Source organism: Abramis brama, assembly GCF_963993115.1.
Source record: "Abramis brama genome assembly, chromosome: 24".
Lineage (NCBI taxonomy): Eukaryota > Metazoa > Chordata > Actinopteri > Cypriniformes > Leuciscidae > Abramis > Abramis brama.
Window position 1 is genome coordinate 30,319,036 of NC_139986.1, and position 20,000 is coordinate 30,339,035.

A 20,000-nucleotide genomic window follows, 5' to 3' on the forward strand; every position below is an offset into this window, starting at 1 on the left:
GAATATGGAGGAAAAAACAGCAAACTGAGCAAAATATGCAGTGTGTTGTGGATGCTGATGTTTATATGAATGCAAATCAGTGAGATCTTTATAAAAGACTACAAATATATAATATTATATAAATATCAGTCATCACTCGATAACTGTCAGTCTTAGCAAGATGATATTTAGAGGTTTAGTTTTATGATCAAAGCTCTGTAGATTTAAAACAATGTGATGCAATACAGCGATTGAGAGATGAACAAACCCTTCCTCTAAAGCCTGATGATCATATCTGACACTTCAATATGTAGAATCATGTATAGTTGCTTCAGTCCAGTTGAAATATTACTAACAATATCAAAGTCATTCTTGCGTTTACTTGATTAAATCAGAGCAGATTCGACACAGAAAGACGCGAGCTGAAGGAGGACGCTTGTACAGTTACACTCAAAGACTTTTACTGGATCAAGTCTAAGCCAGTGGTTCCCAACCACACACACACACACACACACACACACACACACACGAACTTTAACAGATTGTTTATAGTCTTAATAAAGACTTGATATAGTCTGAATATCATCTCATCAGAATCGGCTGCTCTAGTCTTGACTCGTGTCCATCAGACATCCGTCCTCTGACCCGAGCGCTGAACACTGGAGTCTCCTCTGATTGGCCACTGGAGTCTCCTCTGATTGGCCACTGGAGTCTCCTCTGATTGGCCACTGCGTTCAGGAACTCAACAGATGTTGGAGATGCGGAATCATTCGGTTGAAAACAGCAAAAAGCACTTTTCACTTAAAAGACCGAATGAATGTCACAGAACACCGGCGCTTTATGAACGCAGCAACACGTCGTCAGTGTGGAAGCATTTAAAGTGCCAGAGAAGACGCAAACACGTCCGTCTGAATGAATAACAGACGAGCATCTGCAAAAACTCCAGACGTCGAAGAAACGCGCGTGTGTGTGTGTGTGTTTAACGAGGATCTTCACAGAGAGTTGGTCAAGTTAAGTGCAGTAAGCTGTGTTAATCAAGCAAAACATGTGAAATAAACGTGATTTATTTCATTAGTATTTTTTCATCAGTTGTTTGTAATTTGCTTCATTCTTTTCTTTATATTGGCCTTGCAAACATAAAAACTACATTATATATATATATATATATCGCTAATCATGAAATAAAATGTTGCACTCTTTTCAATCCGTTCAGCACGAGTTATAGAACTAGCACAGGCTCAAAGAAAATATCTTTTACTTTAACAATTCATTTAGTTTAAGTTATATTGTGCTTTGTTGGTATAATGTTGGTGTGACACTTTACAATCAGGTTCATTAGTTAACATTAATAACTAACATGAGCAATACATGCGTTACAGTATTTATTAATGTTAGTTAATAATAATCCAGCTGTTCATTGTTCATGTTAGTTCACAGCGCATTAACTAATGCTAACAAGATTTTAATAAAGTATTAGTAAAAGATTAATAAATGCTGTATGTGCAGTTCATTATTAGTTCTTATAATAGTTCTTCTACGCCTTTCCTAGGTGTCCATTATCACTTTTTAACGGACACCCTGCAGCCAATCAGAATCGAGTATTCACCCAGACCATGGTATAACTAATGTTAACTAACAAACCTTACTGTAAAGTGTTACCAAAATGTCCAGTTAAATAAATATTTTTCAAATGTTCAATGTTCAATTAATATTTGTAAATAGTTTTTTAACTGATTCTTTCTTTGAAAAGCAAGACAAAAATAGTAAAAAAAAAAAAAAAGCACATTTTGACTATTTAATTCATGCACTGGTGAGAAATGCTCAAAATAAATGGGAAAAACGCGTTCGGTATCCGTTATTCCGGCAAGTGTTTCCTTATAAACGGTTTTGGCCAAAAAGTGCATCCCTAACCGAGGCCTGTGATTGGCTGAACTGCTCAGCACTGCAGAAGCAGGATGCGCACACACACACACACACACACACACACACACACACACGAGTGTTCTGCTAGTGTACGCTCATGCTCAGGTTCTGGATTTCTGAAGATTAGCTCTTACTTGTAGATGAAGAAACATCAGCGCTCCTTTTCAGCGACCCTGTTGATAACCATGTGTGAATCACTGACAGCAAGAGTACGGCAGACACACTGCTGGGTATTCTTAGACCAACAGCGAGATTACATCCTGAATGTTTATTTTTGATATTTATGGAATTATTATATTTCATTAGACATTTGCTGATATATTAAGAAAATGGTTGTTTTTAACAGTAACTGGCGTCGCACAGGTTGAAACCCACTGGTCTAAACCCTCACTGATCGACAGCAGGTGTGTGTGTGTGTGTGTGTGTGTGTGTGACTCTTCACCTTCTCCTTTGACGAAGAGGATGGTGGTGTCGGCGTTGGGTGAAGCCTTCATCTCTCCCACCAGAGCTTCATCTTCCTCTTCCTCCTTTTCTTCAGTCTGAGGGACGAGACCAACACATCAAGTCATGAACGTGAGTCACTCAAACATCAGGGCCCGTATTCAGAAAGCATCTTAATGCAAAGAGTAGCTCCTAGTGACAAAATTCTAAGAAAATTCTTAGAAATGTGGGCGTTTACTCTTAAAATTAAAGAAAAACTCCTAGTAAAGAAAAAAGTAATTCAGGAAGCATCTTAACCCTTAAAAGAGGTCTTAAGGTAAACATTGTTAGGAGCACGGACGAGGACTTATAAGAGGCTGAAGAGTTTCTTTAGCAGAGGAGAACATGGCAGAAAGACGAAGAGGGAGAAGAAATGTGTTGCAGACGATGGATGACAGTGAGTTAATAAGAGCTATAGATTAGATCGTGCAGGGATCATGTTTGAGACAGATCTTATTAGAGACACGCTAATATCTCCAGCACAGCGCAGAAATGCCATAGCGCCTGAAATGAAAGTAATCACTACATTACGATATTTGGCCACTGGGAAAATTCCATGTTTGATACATTAAAACCAACATTCAAACCACCACTTAAATAGACATGCCAACAATCAGTGTAACTGGAAAGAGTGGAACAATTTTTATCATTCTAAGCCAATCAAATACCTTATAGGAAATTAACAGCATGGTAAATAAAAAAAGGATTTATATACACATATATAATGTGTGTGTGTGTGTGTGTGTGTGTGTGTGTGTGTGTGTGTGTGTGAGAGAACGATCAAATAGGAAAAATTACGCATGTAAGTTCAAAGTGAAGGCTTAGAATAGACCCTCTACTTAAAATCACTTTTTTTTTTTCCTTCTTGGTCAACCAACCAATCACAGTCGTCAAAAGATTGTGTCATACATAGCAACAGGGTCAGCCCCGCCTCCTCACTGAGATGAAAGTTTTTGTCTTTTCCTTACTCAGAGTTGCTCTCAGATCGGTCCCGAATCGCTCTTAAGCGAAGACTCCTACGTAAAAGTTTTTAAGCTAAATTAGTTTTCTGAGAGGATTCTTAGATTCTTTATGAATACGGGCCCTGATGATGTTCGTTCTCTTAACGGTTCAACGATCGTTCATTTGTTCTCTTAACGGTTCAACGTTCGTTCATTCGTTCTCTTAACGATTCAGCGTTCGTTCGTTGGTTCATTCGTTCTCTTAACGGTTCAGCGTTCGTTCGTTCGTTCTCTTAACGGTTCAACGTTCGTTCATTCGTTCTCTTAACGATTCAGCGTTCGTTTGTTGGTTCATTCGTTCTCTTAACGGTTCAGCGTTCATTCGTTCGTTCTCTTAACGGTTCAGCGTTCGTTCGTTCTCTTAACGGTTCAGCGTTCATTCGTTCGTTCTCTTAACGGTTCAGCGTTCGTTCGTTCTCTTAACGGTTCAGCGTTCGTTCGTTCGTTCTCTTAACGGTTCAACGTTCGTTCATTCGTTCTCTTAACGGTTCAACGTTCGTTCATTCGTTCTCTTAACGATTCAGCGTTCGTTTGTTGGTTCATTCGTTCTCTTAACGGTTCAGCGTTCATTCGTTCGTTCTCTTAACGGTTCAGCGTTCGTTCGTTCTCTTAACGGTTCAGCGTTCGTTCGTTCTCTTAACGGTTCAGCGTTCGTTCGTTCTCTTAACGGTTCAGCGTTCGTTCGTTCAATCTCTTAACGGTTCAGCGTTTGTTCGTTCTCTTACTTGCTCAGCGTTTGTTCATTCTCTTACTGATTCAGCATTTGTTCGTTCTCTAAACGGTTCAGCGTTTGTTCGTTCTCTTGTTCAGAGTTTGTTTGTTTTCGTTCGTTCTCTTACTTGTTCAGAGTTTGTTCGTTCGTTCGTTCTCTAACTAGTTCAGCGTTCGTTCACTCTCTTACTGATTCAGCATTCGTTCGTTCTCTTACTAGTTCAGTGTTTGTTTGTTCGTTCTCTTACTGGTTCAGCGTTTGTTCGTTCGCTCGTTCTCTAACTAGTTCAGCGTTCGTTCACTCTCTTACTGATTCAGCATTCGTTCGTTCTCTTACTGGTTCAGCGTTTGTTTGTTCGTTCTCTTACTAGTTCAGTGTTTGTTCGTTCGTTCTCTTACTAGTTCAGCGTTTGTTCGTTCTCTTACTAGTTCAGAGTTTGTTTGTTCGTTCTCTTACTGGTTCAGAGTTTGTTTGTTCGTTCTCTTACTGGTTCAGAGTTTGTTTGTTCGTTCTCTTACTAGTTCAGTGTTTGTTCGTTCGTTCTCTTACTAGTTCAGCGTTTGTTCGTTCGTTCTCTTACAAGTTCAGCGTTTGTTCGTTCTCTTACTAGTTCAGAGTTTGTTTGTTCGTTCTCTTACTAGTTCAGAGTTTGTTTGTTCGTTCTCTTACTAGTTCAGAGTTTGTTCGTTCGTTCTCTTACTAGTTCAGTGTTTTCGTCGTCCTCCACCTCAGCTTCATCATCCTCATCCTCAGCCATCACATCATCAGCGGCGTCTTCATCCACAGCATCTTCTTCCTCAGTCGCATCCTGAGCCGACACCAGCGGACCTGAACACACACACACACAGCTGGAAATCATTATCAAGTCTAACACACTCTCTCTCTCTCACACACACACTCTCTCTCTCTCTCTCTCACACACACACACGTAATCACACAGTCTCTCTCACACACACACACACTCACTCTCTTTCTCTCACACACACACTCACTCTCTTTCTCTCTCTCTCACACACACTCACACTCTCTCTCTCACACACACTGGACTGAAATCAGTGTGTTCTCAGTAAAGTCACATCTGAAGCTCCACTCATCTGATGATGTTGCACTACTGTACGGTGTCCTCGTCACAGTTCTGAATAATATTAATGAATAACATGTACTTACTGCATGATTAGCTTAGTTGCTTGTAATTATGTAACGTTATATGTAATGTTGTTTCTGTAGTAAGTTCATGTAAACAGTGTTGCTTCCAGTCCTGTGCTGATGTGTTTATAGCTGAAGGACACGTCACACACTCACACACACTCTCACACACTCGCTGCTGTCTCCAGAAGAGCCCGAGCGCCTCGTAACGAGCCTCTATCGCCGCTTATTGATGATCCACCGCGGACTGATCGAGTTATCGATCATCACTGCACATAAAGAGAGTTTAAGGAAGCGCGGCCTGACACGTTAGACTCACCCTTCATCAGGAGCGTCGCGGGGAACGCCAGCAGGAGCAACAGCAACATCTTCTGCAGGAGCTTCATGACTTCAGAGAGACGACAACGAGGAACAAATGACAATTATTATTATTAAAGGAGAATACGCGAGGGAGACGCGCTGCTGGACTGTGAATGAGCCACACTGACGAAGAGTCACACTGCGCATGCGCCTCATCCGGGACACTGATGACGTCTCACGCACAGAGACACGTGTCGCTTTAGAAATCAAATGAGCGCAAGGAAGATCTGACAGTGGGCGGGGCTCTCGATGGGTTTGCGTTTTTAAGAATTTTATTTTGATCTATTTGGTGTGTGTTTTCGAGTCAGCTAGATTTTTTTTTTTAAGTGATTGTCATTATTCAGGTGTAAAACGTTTTTCGGCGGCAGTGGACTGACGGCGTTGTCACGTGATCTCTGTTACTTTTCTCAGGATGGACCAATCACAGACATTTGCGATTGCGAGATATGGATTTGTACCTATTTTTAACAGCTTGTCTGCAGTAGTATCGCTAATGCATAGTTTGTATCTTTGATTTGTATCTCATTAATTAGTGCTTGGAATAAGTACGTCTAAAATATTATACGGTTTAATGTGCAAATGTCACAACAACAACAAAAAAAACAAAGAAAGCGCAGTTTTAAAGCAGGATTCTGCTTTCTGATCCGCTCAGCGCCCCCTGCAGGACGAAACTGGAAACTCACTCTCACTGCGCATGCGCCTCATCCCCGGTGCCGGTGACGTCATACGCAGAGACACGTGTCGCTTCCTGTGGAGATTCATCGTTCAATCTCAGACCATTAATCAGACAAAACGCCGGACAAAGCCTTTTATTATTATGATTTCAATAATTGTGAAACACTACAAGTCAAATAATGTTAACAGAAGACAGTGACGTGGGTAAATAGATCAAAAGAGAGGATTTATATTAAAGTAAATCAAAGTAAAAACACTTTAAGTGAACACAGCAAAACTTCAGTCCCAAACCATAAACATCTCGAACATCTGCTTCTGTCACACGTCCATCACCTGCTTTACTCATCATCATATCTGCCGAAGACTCGCAGAAACTGAAGGTTATTCTGCAGTAAAACCCTGATCTGGACTATATCAATGCACAGTTCTGTCAGCACATGCAGATGTGAAAGATGAACTAGCCTGAGGTCAGAGGTCAGATCGGGTCATGATGACATCAGGCTGATTAAACGTGTGTTTGCTGAAGATCAACATGTTCCTCAGTAAATAAAGCAAACTGGTTCCAGATTAAAACACAAACAGCTCGTGTGTGTGAAGCTCGGCTGCTGTTTTAACCCCTTAATGTCGCGTTCGGGTCATTTTTCCTGAAAATGTTAGTTAATGTTATGCTAACACAGGGTAGAACAACTTCCCATTTTTTTGGATAATTTTTGTGCTCTTTAGGGTTTTTTTCTCCATTTTGTTACACTTTTGGTGTGACCCGCCCACAAAAACAGCTTATAAATCTCTGTTTATGTTTATGTAAATGGCAAACATGGGGTTAAATCTGTTTATCAGCTTGTTTTCTTCAGTTAGCGCAGGTTTAGTGTTTCTCGGGCCTCGTTGAGCCGAACTCAAGCTTATTCGCCTCATAAACACAGAGGAGCTCGAGGATCCACAGAGAAACACTAAACCTGCGCTAACTGAAGAAAACAAGCTGATAAACAGATTTAATCAAGTATTTGAGGATAAAACCAGAGATTTATAAGTGATTTAAAAGGATTTTCAGCACATGAACACAGATCCGGCCACATGTGGAGTAAACGCGAGCCGGATCTGAGCCGGATCTGTGTCTGTCTGGGGAGAAAAGAGCAGTTTCTACACACAGTGTGTGATTGTTTTCTACATCAAATGTTTTTCGTGCAGCAGATTCAGCGGCAGCTGCTGACAGTCGAGTGACTTTCCCCGTTAAAACCATCAGGAGTGAGTTTGAGTTTGACCTGCAGAAGCTGTGTGTCAGTGGAAGAGCCTCTCGCTCGCCCGGGCCATCCCTGCTCGCTCACCGGCGAACACACACACCTCTAGTGTGTTGAGTCATGATAAACGCTCATTAAAACCATGTGCAACGTAAATCTCACTGTCATGCTTTGCAATTACAAATAAAATGAAAAGATAATTAGTGTCAATTACTTGACAAGCATAGTTTGCTTGCCAACATAAAAAAAAAAGGTTAAAGGAGGATAATCTCATCAAACTATCATCAAATGATCATTATAATCATCATTAATCTGATTTTCATGCTCATGCCCAGAATCTAATAATCAGCATGTGAGTTTAATCCGGATTAGACATCTGATCGCTGATGACATCACTTCCTCTTCACCAGGAGAGGTGAACACAGCAGGTTAGTGTGTGTGTGTGTGTGTGTGTGTGTGTGTGAGCGGCTCTCAGTTGAAGCACTACACAAAGAGATGTGGTGTGAAGACGCGTGTGTGAGTGTGTCTGTGAGAGTGAGTGTGTGAGAGAGTGTGTGTGTGTGTGTGTGTGTGAGAGAGTGTGTGTGTGTGTGTGTGTGTGTGTGTGAGAGAGTGAGAGTGTGTCTGTGAGAGTGTGTCTGTGTGTGAGTGTGTGTGTGTGTGTCTGTGAGAGTGTGTGTGTGTGTGTGTGTGTGTGTGAGAGAGAGTGTGAGTGTGTGTGAGAGTGTGTCTGTGAGTGTGTGTGTGTGTCTGTGAGTGTGTGTGAGTGTGTGTGTGTGTGTGTCTCAGTTGAAGCACTGCACGTAGTTGGCGGGAAGCATCCCGGATTTCCCCGTTCGCTGCACGGTCCCGAACATCCATCCCTCGTCGATGTGCTGAGCGTTAATGATCACGTCTCCGTCACGGAAGGAAACCTCGTCGTGATCCTGAGCGGCGTAATCGTACAGCGCTCGATACACTCTCTGCAGAACACACACACACACACTCGTCAGAGGAACAACAGCTACTGTGTGTTTCCATCCACATTCCTGAGACTATTAAACATGTGAGGATAAAGCATCCAAAAGAACTACAATCCCATGATGCATTGCGAAAAGCATAATACGAATTAAACACGATGGAGAAATATAAAACTATTCATTTCAAAACGTTGATTATATTTATAGAAACAATAAGCAAGGCACGTTTATTTATATAGCACATTTCTTACACAATGGTGATTCAAAGTGCTTTACACAGAAGGAATTAAAATAATTGAATTTAAAAAACAAAAACAACTATATTTTAAGTTTATTGCAAAATATGCATAAAAACACAAACATGTACGTATTTTGAGAGCGTAGATCGACTCGTTTATGTCATCGCAGGAGTGGGCGGAGCTAACGACTGGCAACTCTGATTGGTGGGACTTTCTGTACAGCATCATGGGTAATGTAGTTTTCCCCTGTTAAACATGATTATCTTCAAAAAAAAACATCAAAAAAATTAATTAAAAAAGTTAAAATAATGGCTTCAACAGAGGAATATGGTGGATTAACAGTCGAGTGCATATATTTATTATGCTCATTTTAAGATTTTATGTGCATCTTCCTGTTTTCATCCCCCAAAATTATACCAAAATTCACCTAAAAATACGTGGATGGAAACCGCTAATATAAAATGTCATGAACTAGTGCTTTAGCTAGTAACCCACTATAATAAAAACTGAGCTGATCTTCTGTAAAGCTGAAACTGAACGCATCATTGATTCTGTTATTCTCCTGTTTATTACAGTGAAGCTGCTTTGAAACAATCTGTACTGTATAAAGTGTTGTAGAAATAAAGCTGAAAAACCACGTCTACATGCTAGAACACTGCAAAAAATGCTTTTCTTACTTAGTATTTTTATCTTGTTTCCAGTCCAAATATCTAGAAATATGTAAAATGCCATAAAACTGTTTTCTGGGGGAGAAAAATCATAATGAAGTGAGTTTTTGGGATAAGAAAAATAAACTTAATTCGAACGTAAACAAGATTATTTTTCTTACCCCATTGGCAGATCATTTCGCTTGTTTTAAGCAAAAACTCACTTAGATTTAGATTTTTTCCACCACAAAACAACACGTAATATCTTCTCATCTAGTAAATGCATCTTGATTTAAGAATTTTTTGATATTTGGACTGGAAACAAGACAAAAATACTGAGTAAGAAAAGCATTTTTTGTGCTGTGAAAGTGCTATTTTCTGCTCTCTTGGTGTGTGTGTGTGTGTGTGTCTCACCATGCTGGCAGCGTGTGGCGGAGACTGAACGCTGCGAACGGCCTGTGTGTGTCCGTATCCCTGCTGGAGCTGCTGAGGATGATGGGATTGATGCTGGTAAACACCTGTGTGACGGACACACATGCACACACACACACACACACACACACACACACACACATCAGTCAAACACCGCAGGCGTCAGAGACTCGCCGGCCAGTGATCACAGCATCTGGAGTGAGTGACACCATTCAAACACACCATGAAGAACACGGATGCTTTATCTGTGATGGTGGTGCTTTACTGGGAATGAAAACAGGTGTGTGTGTCGACGGGAGTGATGAAAACAGGAGAGTGTGTGTGTGTGTCAACGGGAGTGACTGAAGCAGATCTCGGTGACGCCGGAGCTCAAACACATGCAATGTTGGGGGTAACGCATTACAAGTAACTTGAGTTACGTAATCAGATTACTTTTTCAAGTAACTAGTAAAGTAACGCATTACTTTAAAAATTGACTACAAAATATCTGTTACTGAGTTACTTTTTCAAATAAGAAACGAAAGTTACTTTGTTTTCCCATTTACCGACTGACAGCTCTTCTGTCCTCATGTTGAGACAAATCGAAGTGCAGAGAGGCGTTGTGTGTGTGAACATGATGTTTATTGTAGATCTAGACTAAACGTGAGCATTTACTCATCTCACTTGCACAAAAAAAGATTCAATATTCCTCAAAATGACTAAAATCAGTGAAATGCAAAATCAGAATACTATGCAAATGTCCAATAACTATATATGTTAAAAAAACAAGCCCAGCCCAGCCCAGGTGAAAAAAAGTAACGCAAAAGTAACATAACACATTACTTTTCTAAAAAGGTAACTAAGTAAAGCAATTAGTTACTTTTTAAGGGAGTAACGCAATATTGTAACGCATTACTTTTCTAAAAAAGTAGCTAAGTAACGCAATTAGTTACTTTTTAAGGGAGTAACGCAATATTGTAACGCATTACTTTTCTAAAAAAGTAGCGAAGTAACGCAATTAGTTACTTTTTAAGGGAGTAACGCAATATTGTAACGCATTACTTTTCTAAAAAAGTAGCGAAGTAACGCAATTAGTTACTTTTTAAGGGAGTAACGCAATATTGTAACGCATTACTTTTCTAAAAAAGTAGCGAAGTAACGCAATTAGTTACTTTTTAAGGGAGTAACGCAATATTGTAACGCATTACTTTTCTAAAAAAGTAGCTAAGTAAAGCAATTAGTTACTTTTTAAGGGAGTAACGCAATATTGTAATGCATAACTTTTCTAAAAAAGTAGCTAAGTAACGCAATTAGTTACTTTTTAAGGGAGTAACGCAATATTGTAACGCATTACTTTTCTAAAAAAGTAGCTAAGTAACGCAATTAGTTACTTTTTAAGGGAGTAACGCAAAATTTGTAACACATTACTTTTCTAAAAAAGTAGCTAAGTAAAGCAATTAGTTACTTTTTAAGGGAGTAACGCAATATTGTAATGCATAACTTTTCTAAAAAAGTAGCTAAGTAACGCAATTAGTTACTTTTTAAGGGAGTAACGCAATATTGTAACGCATTACTTTTCTAAAAAAGTAGCTAAGTAAAGCAATTAGTTACTTTTTAAGGGAGTAACGCAAAATTTGTAACGCATTACTTTTCTAAAAAAGTAGCTAAGTAACGCAATTAGTTACTTTTTAAGGGAGTAACGCAATATTGTAATGCATAACTTTTCTAAAAAAGTAGCGAAGTAAAGCAATTAGTTACTTTTTAAGGGAGTAACGCAATATTGTAATGCATAACTTTTCTAAAAAAGTAGCGAAGTAAAGCAATTAGTTACTTTTTAAGGGAGTAACGCAATATTGTAACGCATTACTTTTCTAAAAAAGTAGCTAAGTAAAGCAATTAGTTACTTTTTAAGGGAGTAACGCAATATTGTAATGCATAACTTTTCTAAAAAAGTAGCGAAGTAAAGCAATTAGTTACTTTTTAAGGGAGTAACGCAATATTGTAATGCATAACTTTTCTAAAAAAGTAGCGAAGTAAAGCAATTAGTTACTTTTTAAGGGAGTAACGCAATATTGTAATGCATAACTTTTCTAAAAAAGTAGCTAAGTAAAGCAATTAGTTACTTTTTAAGGGAGTAACGCAATATTGTAATGCATAACTTTTCTAAAAAAGTAGCTAAGTAAAGCAATTAGTTACTTTTTAAGGGAGTAACGCAATATTGTAACGCATTACTTTTCTAAAAAAGTAGCTAAGTAACGCAATTAGTTACTTTTTAAGGGAGTAACGCAAAATTTGTAACGCATTACTTTTCTAAAAAAGTAGCTAAGTAACGCAATTAGTTACTTTTTAAGGGAGTAACGCAAAATTTGTAACGCATTACTTTTCTAAAAAAGTAGCGAAGTAAAGCAATTAGTTACTTTTTAAGGGAGTAACGCAATATTGTAATGCATAACTTTTCTAAAAAAGTAGCGAAGTAAAGCAATTAGTTACTTTTTAAGGGAGTAACGCAAAATTTGTAACGCATTACTTTTCTAAAAAAGTAGCGAAGTAACGCAATTGGTTACTTTTTAAGGGAGTAACGCAATATTGTAATGCATTACTTTTCAAAGTAACTTTCCCCAACACTGAACACACGCGTGATCTTGCCTGAACTGGATCTGCTGCACACGGACGCACTGCGATCGGCCCAGAGCTCTGAACCCAGAGAGCTGCACACCGACTGCGGGCCACGCTCTAACACACACACACACACACAGCGTTACGACACGTGTGATCCGCCGCTGACGGTCAGTGTATTGGCTGTCGGTGCGTCTGGTACCGGTCATCCTGCGCAGGCTTTTAGACTGAATGTTGTCCTCCACCGGGTCAAAGTCAAAGATGGATCCCGGATCAGTCCTCCAGACCCTCAGGTCTTCAGCGCAACACACAGGTCAAAGGTCAAAGGTCGAGAGGGTTGGATCAATCAACAGCTTCAGGAATATGTTAGTCATGAACACTAGTGTCCAAACGTTTGGGCTCGGTAATAAATTACTATTTTAATTAATCGAAGGCGCATTAAATTGATTAAATGTGACATTTATAATGTTGCAAAAGATTCTATTTCAAATAAATGCTGTTCTTTGAACTTTCTATTCAGAATCCTGAAAAATAAAATGTATCAATTTCCACAAACATACAAACTGTTTTCAACATTAATAATAATCCTAAATGTTTCTTGAGCATCAGATCATCATATTAGAGTGATTTCTGAAGGATCATGTGACACTGAAGACTGGAGTAATGATGCTGGAAACTCAGCTTTGATCACAGGAATAAATTACACTTTACTGTATATTCACACAGAAAACAGCTGATTTACATTAGAATAATATTTCAAAATAGTTACTTTATTTTTTAGCAAATTGATGAGAAGAGACTCTTTCAGAAACACAAAAAAAATCTGAATTATTCCAAATGTTTTTGATCAGTCGTATGTGAAAGTGTTACAACAAACGATGAAGAGAAAAACTTCAGCGTCACACTGAGATTAAAACAAAGATCAAATGATGAATTTGAACAACCGATCGATTAAACCGTTCATACTGGATAATGAAATGGGTTAGGGTTAGAACCTTAATAAGTGATCCAACATCAGTCTGTCTAAAATGTAATAAAGTTCAATAAAGGATCATATTAATATTAAAAACCTCATAAAAAGGAGTAACATTTAAATATTGCGCGAGTTGTGATGATGGACTGACCAGCGGCTCCTCCTGATCTGCGGTCCATCTCCACCACCTGCGGCTGGACGCCATGGCAACCGCCTCCCACCTGCTCTCCATGGTAACCGCCTCCCACCTGGTCTCCATGGAGACGCGCCATGTGCTGCTCGTCGAGGGTGTGTGTGGCGCCGCGACCCCGCGTGCGCTCGAACTCCTCGTGATATTTGGCCTGAAAGACACACGGAGAGCGTCACACACACCGTCACAATAAAACACACACACTCACTCACACACCGTCACAATAAAACACACACACTCACTCACACACCGTCACAATAAAACACACACACACACACACACACAGGTGTCTGTTACGGTGCATTTGGTCTCTGATAAAAACACACACACACACAGTTGTCTGTTACGGTGCGTTTGGTCTCAGATAAACACACACACACGGTTCGTGAGTCTTTATTAACACACGCGTGTTCGTTCGGTCACATGTTAGTGCTGTGATGTCACACGCAGGCGTCGCCCAGTCCTGCTACCATGGAAACGGATTCCTGAGATTTGCGCACACGCCTCATTTCAGGCGTGTCCAGCTCTGAGCACGAGTGACCTTTGACCTCCTGCAGACCCCGCTGGTAATGCACCTGAAACACATGGGACAGTCACTGTTACACTGAGGTTTCCAAGATCGTGTGGATCCCTGTTCTTCAAAGACAGAATTAAAGTGCCACTATTGTGCTTTTCTGGATATTATCTTATCTAAGTGTGTAATAAAGCTGTTTGTGAGTGTAAACTCAAAGGGCAGATAAATAATGTTTTTGTCTCCTAAAAGAAAGTGATTCTGAACTGAAACGAGTCGTCAGTAATTCAGTCTCACTTCCTGTTACAATGTAACAGTGTAACTAATTAGCATAATTCCCGCCTCTGGTCTTGATTGGCTGAGCAGCGTCTCTTAGCTCCGCCCTCAAACACTGTAGTGTATCTGAGACTGGAAGAGTTTGGTTCGTGTTGTTCGTGTGGAGAAGATGCTGTTTTCTGAGATTGATACGGTAAACCCACGCCATCGTCACTGTTCGTATCACTGAGATCAAGAGCTGAGATTCAGATATGATAATGAGCGTTTGCTTTCTGACCAATCACAGCAGAGCAGCTCTCAGAGAGGCGGAGCTTAGAGACACTGAGAGGAAAGAGCTGACGCTGCGGTGGAGATTATGAGGACATTACAGTGTTTTTGAGCTTGTGTGAATGTGAATCTGTTGTAGGAGACTCAGAAACAACATTAGGAGCCTTTAAAACACATGATAGCGCACTTAAAACTTAAAATAGAGAGTATGTTGTGTGCGTGTGGTTCTTGCCGAGCTGATGTTCTGCTGGTTCTGTTTGACCCGCTCCAGCTCCGGTGTCACACCCACACTGACCGGGTCAATCGCCTTCTTATATTTGACCTGCATGATGTTAATGATGATGATGACTGATTGACACTTTGATCAACGGCACGTCACACAGCATGACTGACACATGTCAATCACACACAGACTCACGGCGCTGATGTTCTGCTGGTTCCGGCGGACCCGCTCCATCTCAGGAGTGTCAGTCACAGCTGTTCCCGATCCCACACACTCCCGGTACTGAACCTGTGGAGCAACACACACACAAACTCTCAGCGTGTGTTTATTTTAGCAACACACAGTCAAACCAACATTTATTCTGACGCCATTCTCACATTATCACAGTTTATTCGCTATAGTTTAGAAAGTGGTAATAAAATATGAGCAGAACTCAGCTGATATTTGACTGGTTTTGTCCGTCCTTCTGTTAGACTGTCTCACACATGAATTATGTTGAATATCTGTCAGCTGTTAAATTTAACTACACAATTAGATAATACTAGTTTAGCTCAACCAATCACCAAGCAATGCTTCATTGTGTTCAGTCTGTGTGTAAAAAGAGCATTAGCAATTAAAGACAAAACACTTCAGCAACACATGATCAGCTCAAAGTGTCCGAATCATTTTAGTCTCTGTATGAAGAATATCTGGGTATAATATGTCACAGTTTACTTTATTCTGCTCTCCTCACTTACATTAATGAACTATAGTGTCCTGATCACACTAGTGGAACATATCAAAGATGATCTCTGGTGTCTGAGTGATGTTTGGTTTGACTGTATATGCAGATGAGGTTATGCATAGTAAAATGAGGCGTTGTGAGAGCCATAAATGCTTGTTGTTTATTATGGTTATAGACATGGTTCATGTTATTTTACAAGAGGCCCGTAACATGATCAGACTCAAGCGTGTGTGTGTGTGAGTGTGTGTGACTCACGTCACTGGTGTTCTTGGCGTTTTCTCGGGCCAGTCGGATCTCTGGAGTGTCACTGAGGGTCGACGTCAAACCCTTCATCAGCCGCGAGTCCCACGTGTAGAAGAGCTGCACACACACTCGCCTGATCAACACTGAGCTCATAATCACTTCTGTCTCATATCTGATGAAGGTTCACCATTGATTCTGTTATTTCCACGTTTTATTATTGTGAAGCTACTTTAAAACAATTTCCATTGAATAATGTGCTGTAGAAATAAAACTGACTTGACTTGACACATTCACACACACACTCACACACCCTCACACACCCTCACACACACAAACACACACAAACACACACAAACACACACACACACTCACACACTCACGCACACACTCTCACACACACACCCTCTCACACACATACACACACACACTCACACACCCTCACACACACATTCACACACACACTCACACACCCTCACACACACAAACACACACACACACTCACACACTCACGCACACACTCTCACACACACACCCTCTCACACACATACACACACACATTCACACACACACTCACACACAATGTGTGCTTGTGAGGGTCAGTGGTTCTGAGTGTGTGTGTGTGTGTGTGTGTGTGAGTCTCACTCCACTGATGTTGCGCTGGTTGTTTTTCACTCTCTGGATCTCTGGTGTGTCTGAAGCTTTAGAACTCGAGGCCTTCAGATGCTCCACATCACCGCGGTACTTCTTCTGCACACACACACACACACACACACATGGATGAACATCAGCTCTAGTCCTCTAACAGGTCCTCTGCTGCAGACGCTGTGTCATGTGACCTGGCTGTAGACGTCTCTCAGGTAAGCGGCGTGCAGAAGCGCAGGTGTGTCCGTCACTGTCGCGTATGAGGATCCTCCCAGCTGAGACGCCTGCCTGTAGCTCACCTGGAACACACACACACACACACACACAGTCAGTCAGTGAGTGAGTCCGTGTCACACACACTCTGTGTGTGATCTGTCACTCACGTCGCTGCTGATCTCAGACGCTTTCTTCGCTCTCTGCATCTCCAGACTGTCTGATGTGACGTCGGATCTCTTCCCTCGGATCTCGCGTTCCAGATCCTTGCGATATTCCTTCTGCAGAGCAGAGACAAGTCCTGATGAAGTTCAAGTGCAGAGACGAGTGTGTGTAAGTGTGCGTGTGTGTGTGTGTGTGTGTGTACCTCACTGAGAATGTGTCCAGCGTTTTTCACCCGCACCAGATCCGGCGTTTCCTCCAGACCGGTCAGGCCTTTCCCTTTCACTTCCTGTTCCAGATCCTTACGATATTCCTTCTGCAAGAGCAGAAACAGGTCATGATGCAGTGACGTGTGTGTGTGTGTGTGTGTGTTTGTGTGTGTGCACATGTACAACTGTTTAGACCATCGGAGTAAGGACACAGTGAGTAAAGTTTTACTTTCCGAGACCTCTTTAAAGTCCAGTTTGAGGGTCAAGACTTGGTTTTAGGGATCACGATATTTAGGTTAAGGGTCCGTTTAGGGTCAGGGTTCGGGTTAAGGTTGTGATGGGTAGGGTTAGGGTGCGTGTGTGTGTGTGTGTGTGTGTTTGTACCTCACTGAGAATGTGTCCAGCGTTTTTCACCCGCACCAGATCCGGCGTTTCCTCCAGACCAGTCAGGCCTTTCCCTTTCACTTCCTGTTCCAGATCCTTACGATATTCCTTCTGTTCAACACACACACAGAAATACACTTAGATGCCAACCAGGGTTATTATAGTTGACTAAAACTAAAATGTATGGCCCTACTCTGATCCAATCAGACGCTCTCTAGATTGAGGACGGGCCTCCTCTCATCCAATCAGACGCTCTCTAGAATGAGGACGGGCCTCCTCTCATCCAATCAGACGCTCTCTAGAATGAGGACGGGCCTCCTCTCATCCAATCAGACGCTCTCTAGAATGAGGACGGGCCTCCTCTCATCCAATCAGACGCTCTCTAGAATGAGGACGGGCCTCCTCTCATCCAATCAGACGCTCTCTAGAATGAGGACGGGCCTCCTCTCATCCAATCAGACGCTCTCTAGAATGAGGACGGGCCTCCTCTCATCCAATCAGACGCTCTCTAGATTGAGGACGGGCCTCCTCTCATCCAATCAGACGCTCTCTAGAATGAGGACGGGCCTCCTCTCATCCAATCAGACGCTCTCTAGAATGAGGACGGGCCTCCTCTCATCCAATCAGACGCTCTCTAGAATGAGGACGGGCCTCCTCTCATCCAATCAGACGCTCTCTAGATTGAGGACGGGCCTCCTCTCATCCAATCAGACGCTCTCTAGAATGAGGACGGGCCTCCTCTCATCCAATCAGACGCTCTCTAGAATGAGGACGGGCCTCCTCTCATCCAATCAGACGCTCTCTAGATTGAGGACGGGCCTCCTCTCATCCAATCAGACGCTCTCTAGAATGAGGACGGGCCTCCTCTCATCCAATCAGACGCTCTCTAGATTGAGGACGGGCCTCCTCTCATCCAATCAGACGCTCTCTAGAATGAGGACGGGCCTCCTCTCATCCAATCAGACGCTCTCTAGAATGAGGACGGGCCTCCTCTCATCCAGAGTAACCAACTTTACTCACTGTGTCCTTACTCCGATGGTCTAAAACTCAAACAGTCGCTCTCTAGAATGAGGACGGGCCTCCTCTCATCCAATCAGACGCTCTCTAGAATGAGGACGGGCCTCCTCTCACTCTCACACACACGGCAGGAGCGTCAGAGATGCTCACCTCGCTCATGAGGCTGCTGGCGTTACGGGCTGCCAGGAACACGGGCGTCAGATCGGCCTCCAGCAGAGCCTTCCCTCTGATCTCGCTCTCGTACTCCTTACGATACTCCTTCTGTGAGACACACACACACACACAGTCAGCAGCTCGTTTCTCCTCAGACATTCATACACACACACACACACACAGAGTCAGCAACTCGTTTCATCTGGATACATACACACACACACACACCTCGCTCTGGATCCGCTGCGCTTCCTTCGACACTTTATAGGTCTGCGTATCCACAAACTCCATCTGGGACTTCCCTCGCTGCTTCTCGTACTCCTCTTTATATTTCACCTGCACACACAGATCCTGCTGTTGATTGTCACATGAATCAAACAGTAGATAAATTCCATCATGCTTCATATTTCACATTCACCCCAAGATTATAATAGTTAACTAAAATTAAACCATAACAAAGTTTTGTCATGTAAAATAAAATAAACATTAACTGTAAAAAAAATATTTCATTTAGGTTTACTTGATGTACTAAAATATTAAATAAAAAAAATGATAAAAATGATAAAAGCATAAACGATATTACTATAAATTTAAAATATAAAAATAAAATCTGATTCCAACTATTAATAAAAACTATAATAGTTGCTCAATGATACTAAAATAAAAGTAATACTTCTCATTTGTTAAGAGTTACTGCATTAACTAACATGAACTAACAATACATGTTTACAACATTTATTAACCAATGTTAATGTTAGTTCACGGTGCATTAACTAATGTTAACAGAAATAAATAACTGTATTAATAAATGTTGAGATTAATATTAGCTAAGATTAATAAATGATGTAGAAGTATTGTTCATTGTTAGTTCATGTAAAGTAATCTTAAATGAAATGGTATAGTAAGTGTAGCATCAGTAACGCTGAGTGACCTGACTGTGCAGCACTGCGTTCTCCTGATGGTGGCGCTGTTCTGCCGTATCCAGGGTGACGAGGCTCCGCCCCTTAGACTCCTCATACTTCTTCCTGTACTCCACCTGACGGACAGACAGTTCAGCCAATCAGAGCTCAGCGTTCATACGGTGAATGATGCTTTATAACGAGAGCGAGTGTGTGAGTGAGATGGAGACTGACGTTGCTCTGGAGTTTGCTGGCGTGAAGCGCGTGACCCAGATGAAGCAGGTTCGGTAGATCAGTGACGGCCTCCAGCTTCTTCTGAGTGTACTTCACCTGCGACACACACACACACACACATGAACAGAACACAACACACACACACACACGAACAGAACACAACACACACACGAACAGAACACAACACACACACGATCAGAGCACAACACACACACACACACACACACACATATGATCAGAACACAACACACACACACACACACATAAATGACTCATGGGAAAATCTCCACCAACGGC

The 20,000-nt window shown here is 41.4% G+C and overlaps 2 protein-coding genes across 8 annotated transcripts in view; both read right to left on the minus strand.

The window, feature by feature from the left end:
- ssr1 (signal sequence receptor, alpha) overlaps nucleotides 1-5,778 on the minus strand; it is a 9,993-nt gene extending 4,215 nt beyond the window's left edge. Inside the window, exons 1-4 of one of the 4 annotated variants that reach the window (XM_084103554.1) lie at nucleotides 5,561-5,778; nucleotides 4,796-4,923; nucleotides 2,345-2,441; nucleotides 2,037-2,075 (exon numbers count right to left, since the gene is read on the minus strand). In XM_084103554.1, the coding sequence (XP_083959680.1) occupies nucleotides 2,037-2,075; nucleotides 2,345-2,441; nucleotides 4,796-4,923; nucleotides 5,561-5,627 (331 nt within the window). In that variant the 5' untranslated portion in view covers nucleotides 5,628-5,778. The remainder of the gene's footprint in view (nucleotides 1-2,036; nucleotides 2,076-2,344; nucleotides 2,442-4,795; nucleotides 4,924-5,560) is intronic. The other 3 variants (XM_084103553.1, XM_084103556.1, XM_084103555.1) reach the window with 3 other exon arrangements.
- A 618-nt stretch (nucleotides 5,779-6,396) lies between these two features.
- LOC311075876 (uncharacterized protein) overlaps nucleotides 6,397-20,000 on the minus strand; it is a 61,190-nt gene continuing 47,586 nt past the window's right edge. The window contains exons 56-73 of one of the 4 annotated variants that reach the window (XM_084103548.1): nucleotides 19,704-19,799; nucleotides 19,502-19,606; nucleotides 18,799-18,906; nucleotides 18,568-18,678; nucleotides 17,401-17,511; nucleotides 17,013-17,123; nucleotides 16,816-16,926; nucleotides 16,627-16,731; nucleotides 16,433-16,537; nucleotides 15,803-15,907; nucleotides 15,019-15,111; nucleotides 14,833-14,922; nucleotides 14,017-14,121; nucleotides 13,508-13,697; nucleotides 12,586-12,678; nucleotides 12,414-12,500; nucleotides 9,771-9,874; nucleotides 6,397-8,473 (exon numbers count right to left, since the gene is read on the minus strand). In XM_084103548.1, the coding sequence (XP_083959674.1) occupies nucleotides 8,297-8,473; nucleotides 9,771-9,874; nucleotides 12,414-12,500; nucleotides 12,586-12,678; nucleotides 13,508-13,697; nucleotides 14,017-14,121; nucleotides 14,833-14,922; nucleotides 15,019-15,111; nucleotides 15,803-15,907; nucleotides 16,433-16,537; nucleotides 16,627-16,731; nucleotides 16,816-16,926; nucleotides 17,013-17,123; nucleotides 17,401-17,511; nucleotides 18,568-18,678; nucleotides 18,799-18,906; nucleotides 19,502-19,606; nucleotides 19,704-19,799 (2,007 nt within the window). In that variant the 3' untranslated portion in view covers nucleotides 6,397-8,296. Of the gene's footprint in view, nucleotides 8,474-9,770; nucleotides 9,875-12,413; nucleotides 12,501-12,585; nucleotides 12,679-13,507; nucleotides 13,698-13,922; nucleotides 14,122-14,832; nucleotides 14,923-15,018; nucleotides 15,112-15,802; nucleotides 15,908-16,432; nucleotides 16,538-16,626; nucleotides 16,732-16,815; nucleotides 16,927-17,012; nucleotides 17,124-17,400; nucleotides 17,512-18,567; nucleotides 18,679-18,798; nucleotides 18,907-19,501; nucleotides 19,607-19,703; nucleotides 19,800-20,000 lie in introns of those variants that run through there. The other 3 variants (XM_084103549.1, XM_084103550.1, XR_014604585.1) reach the window with 3 other exon arrangements.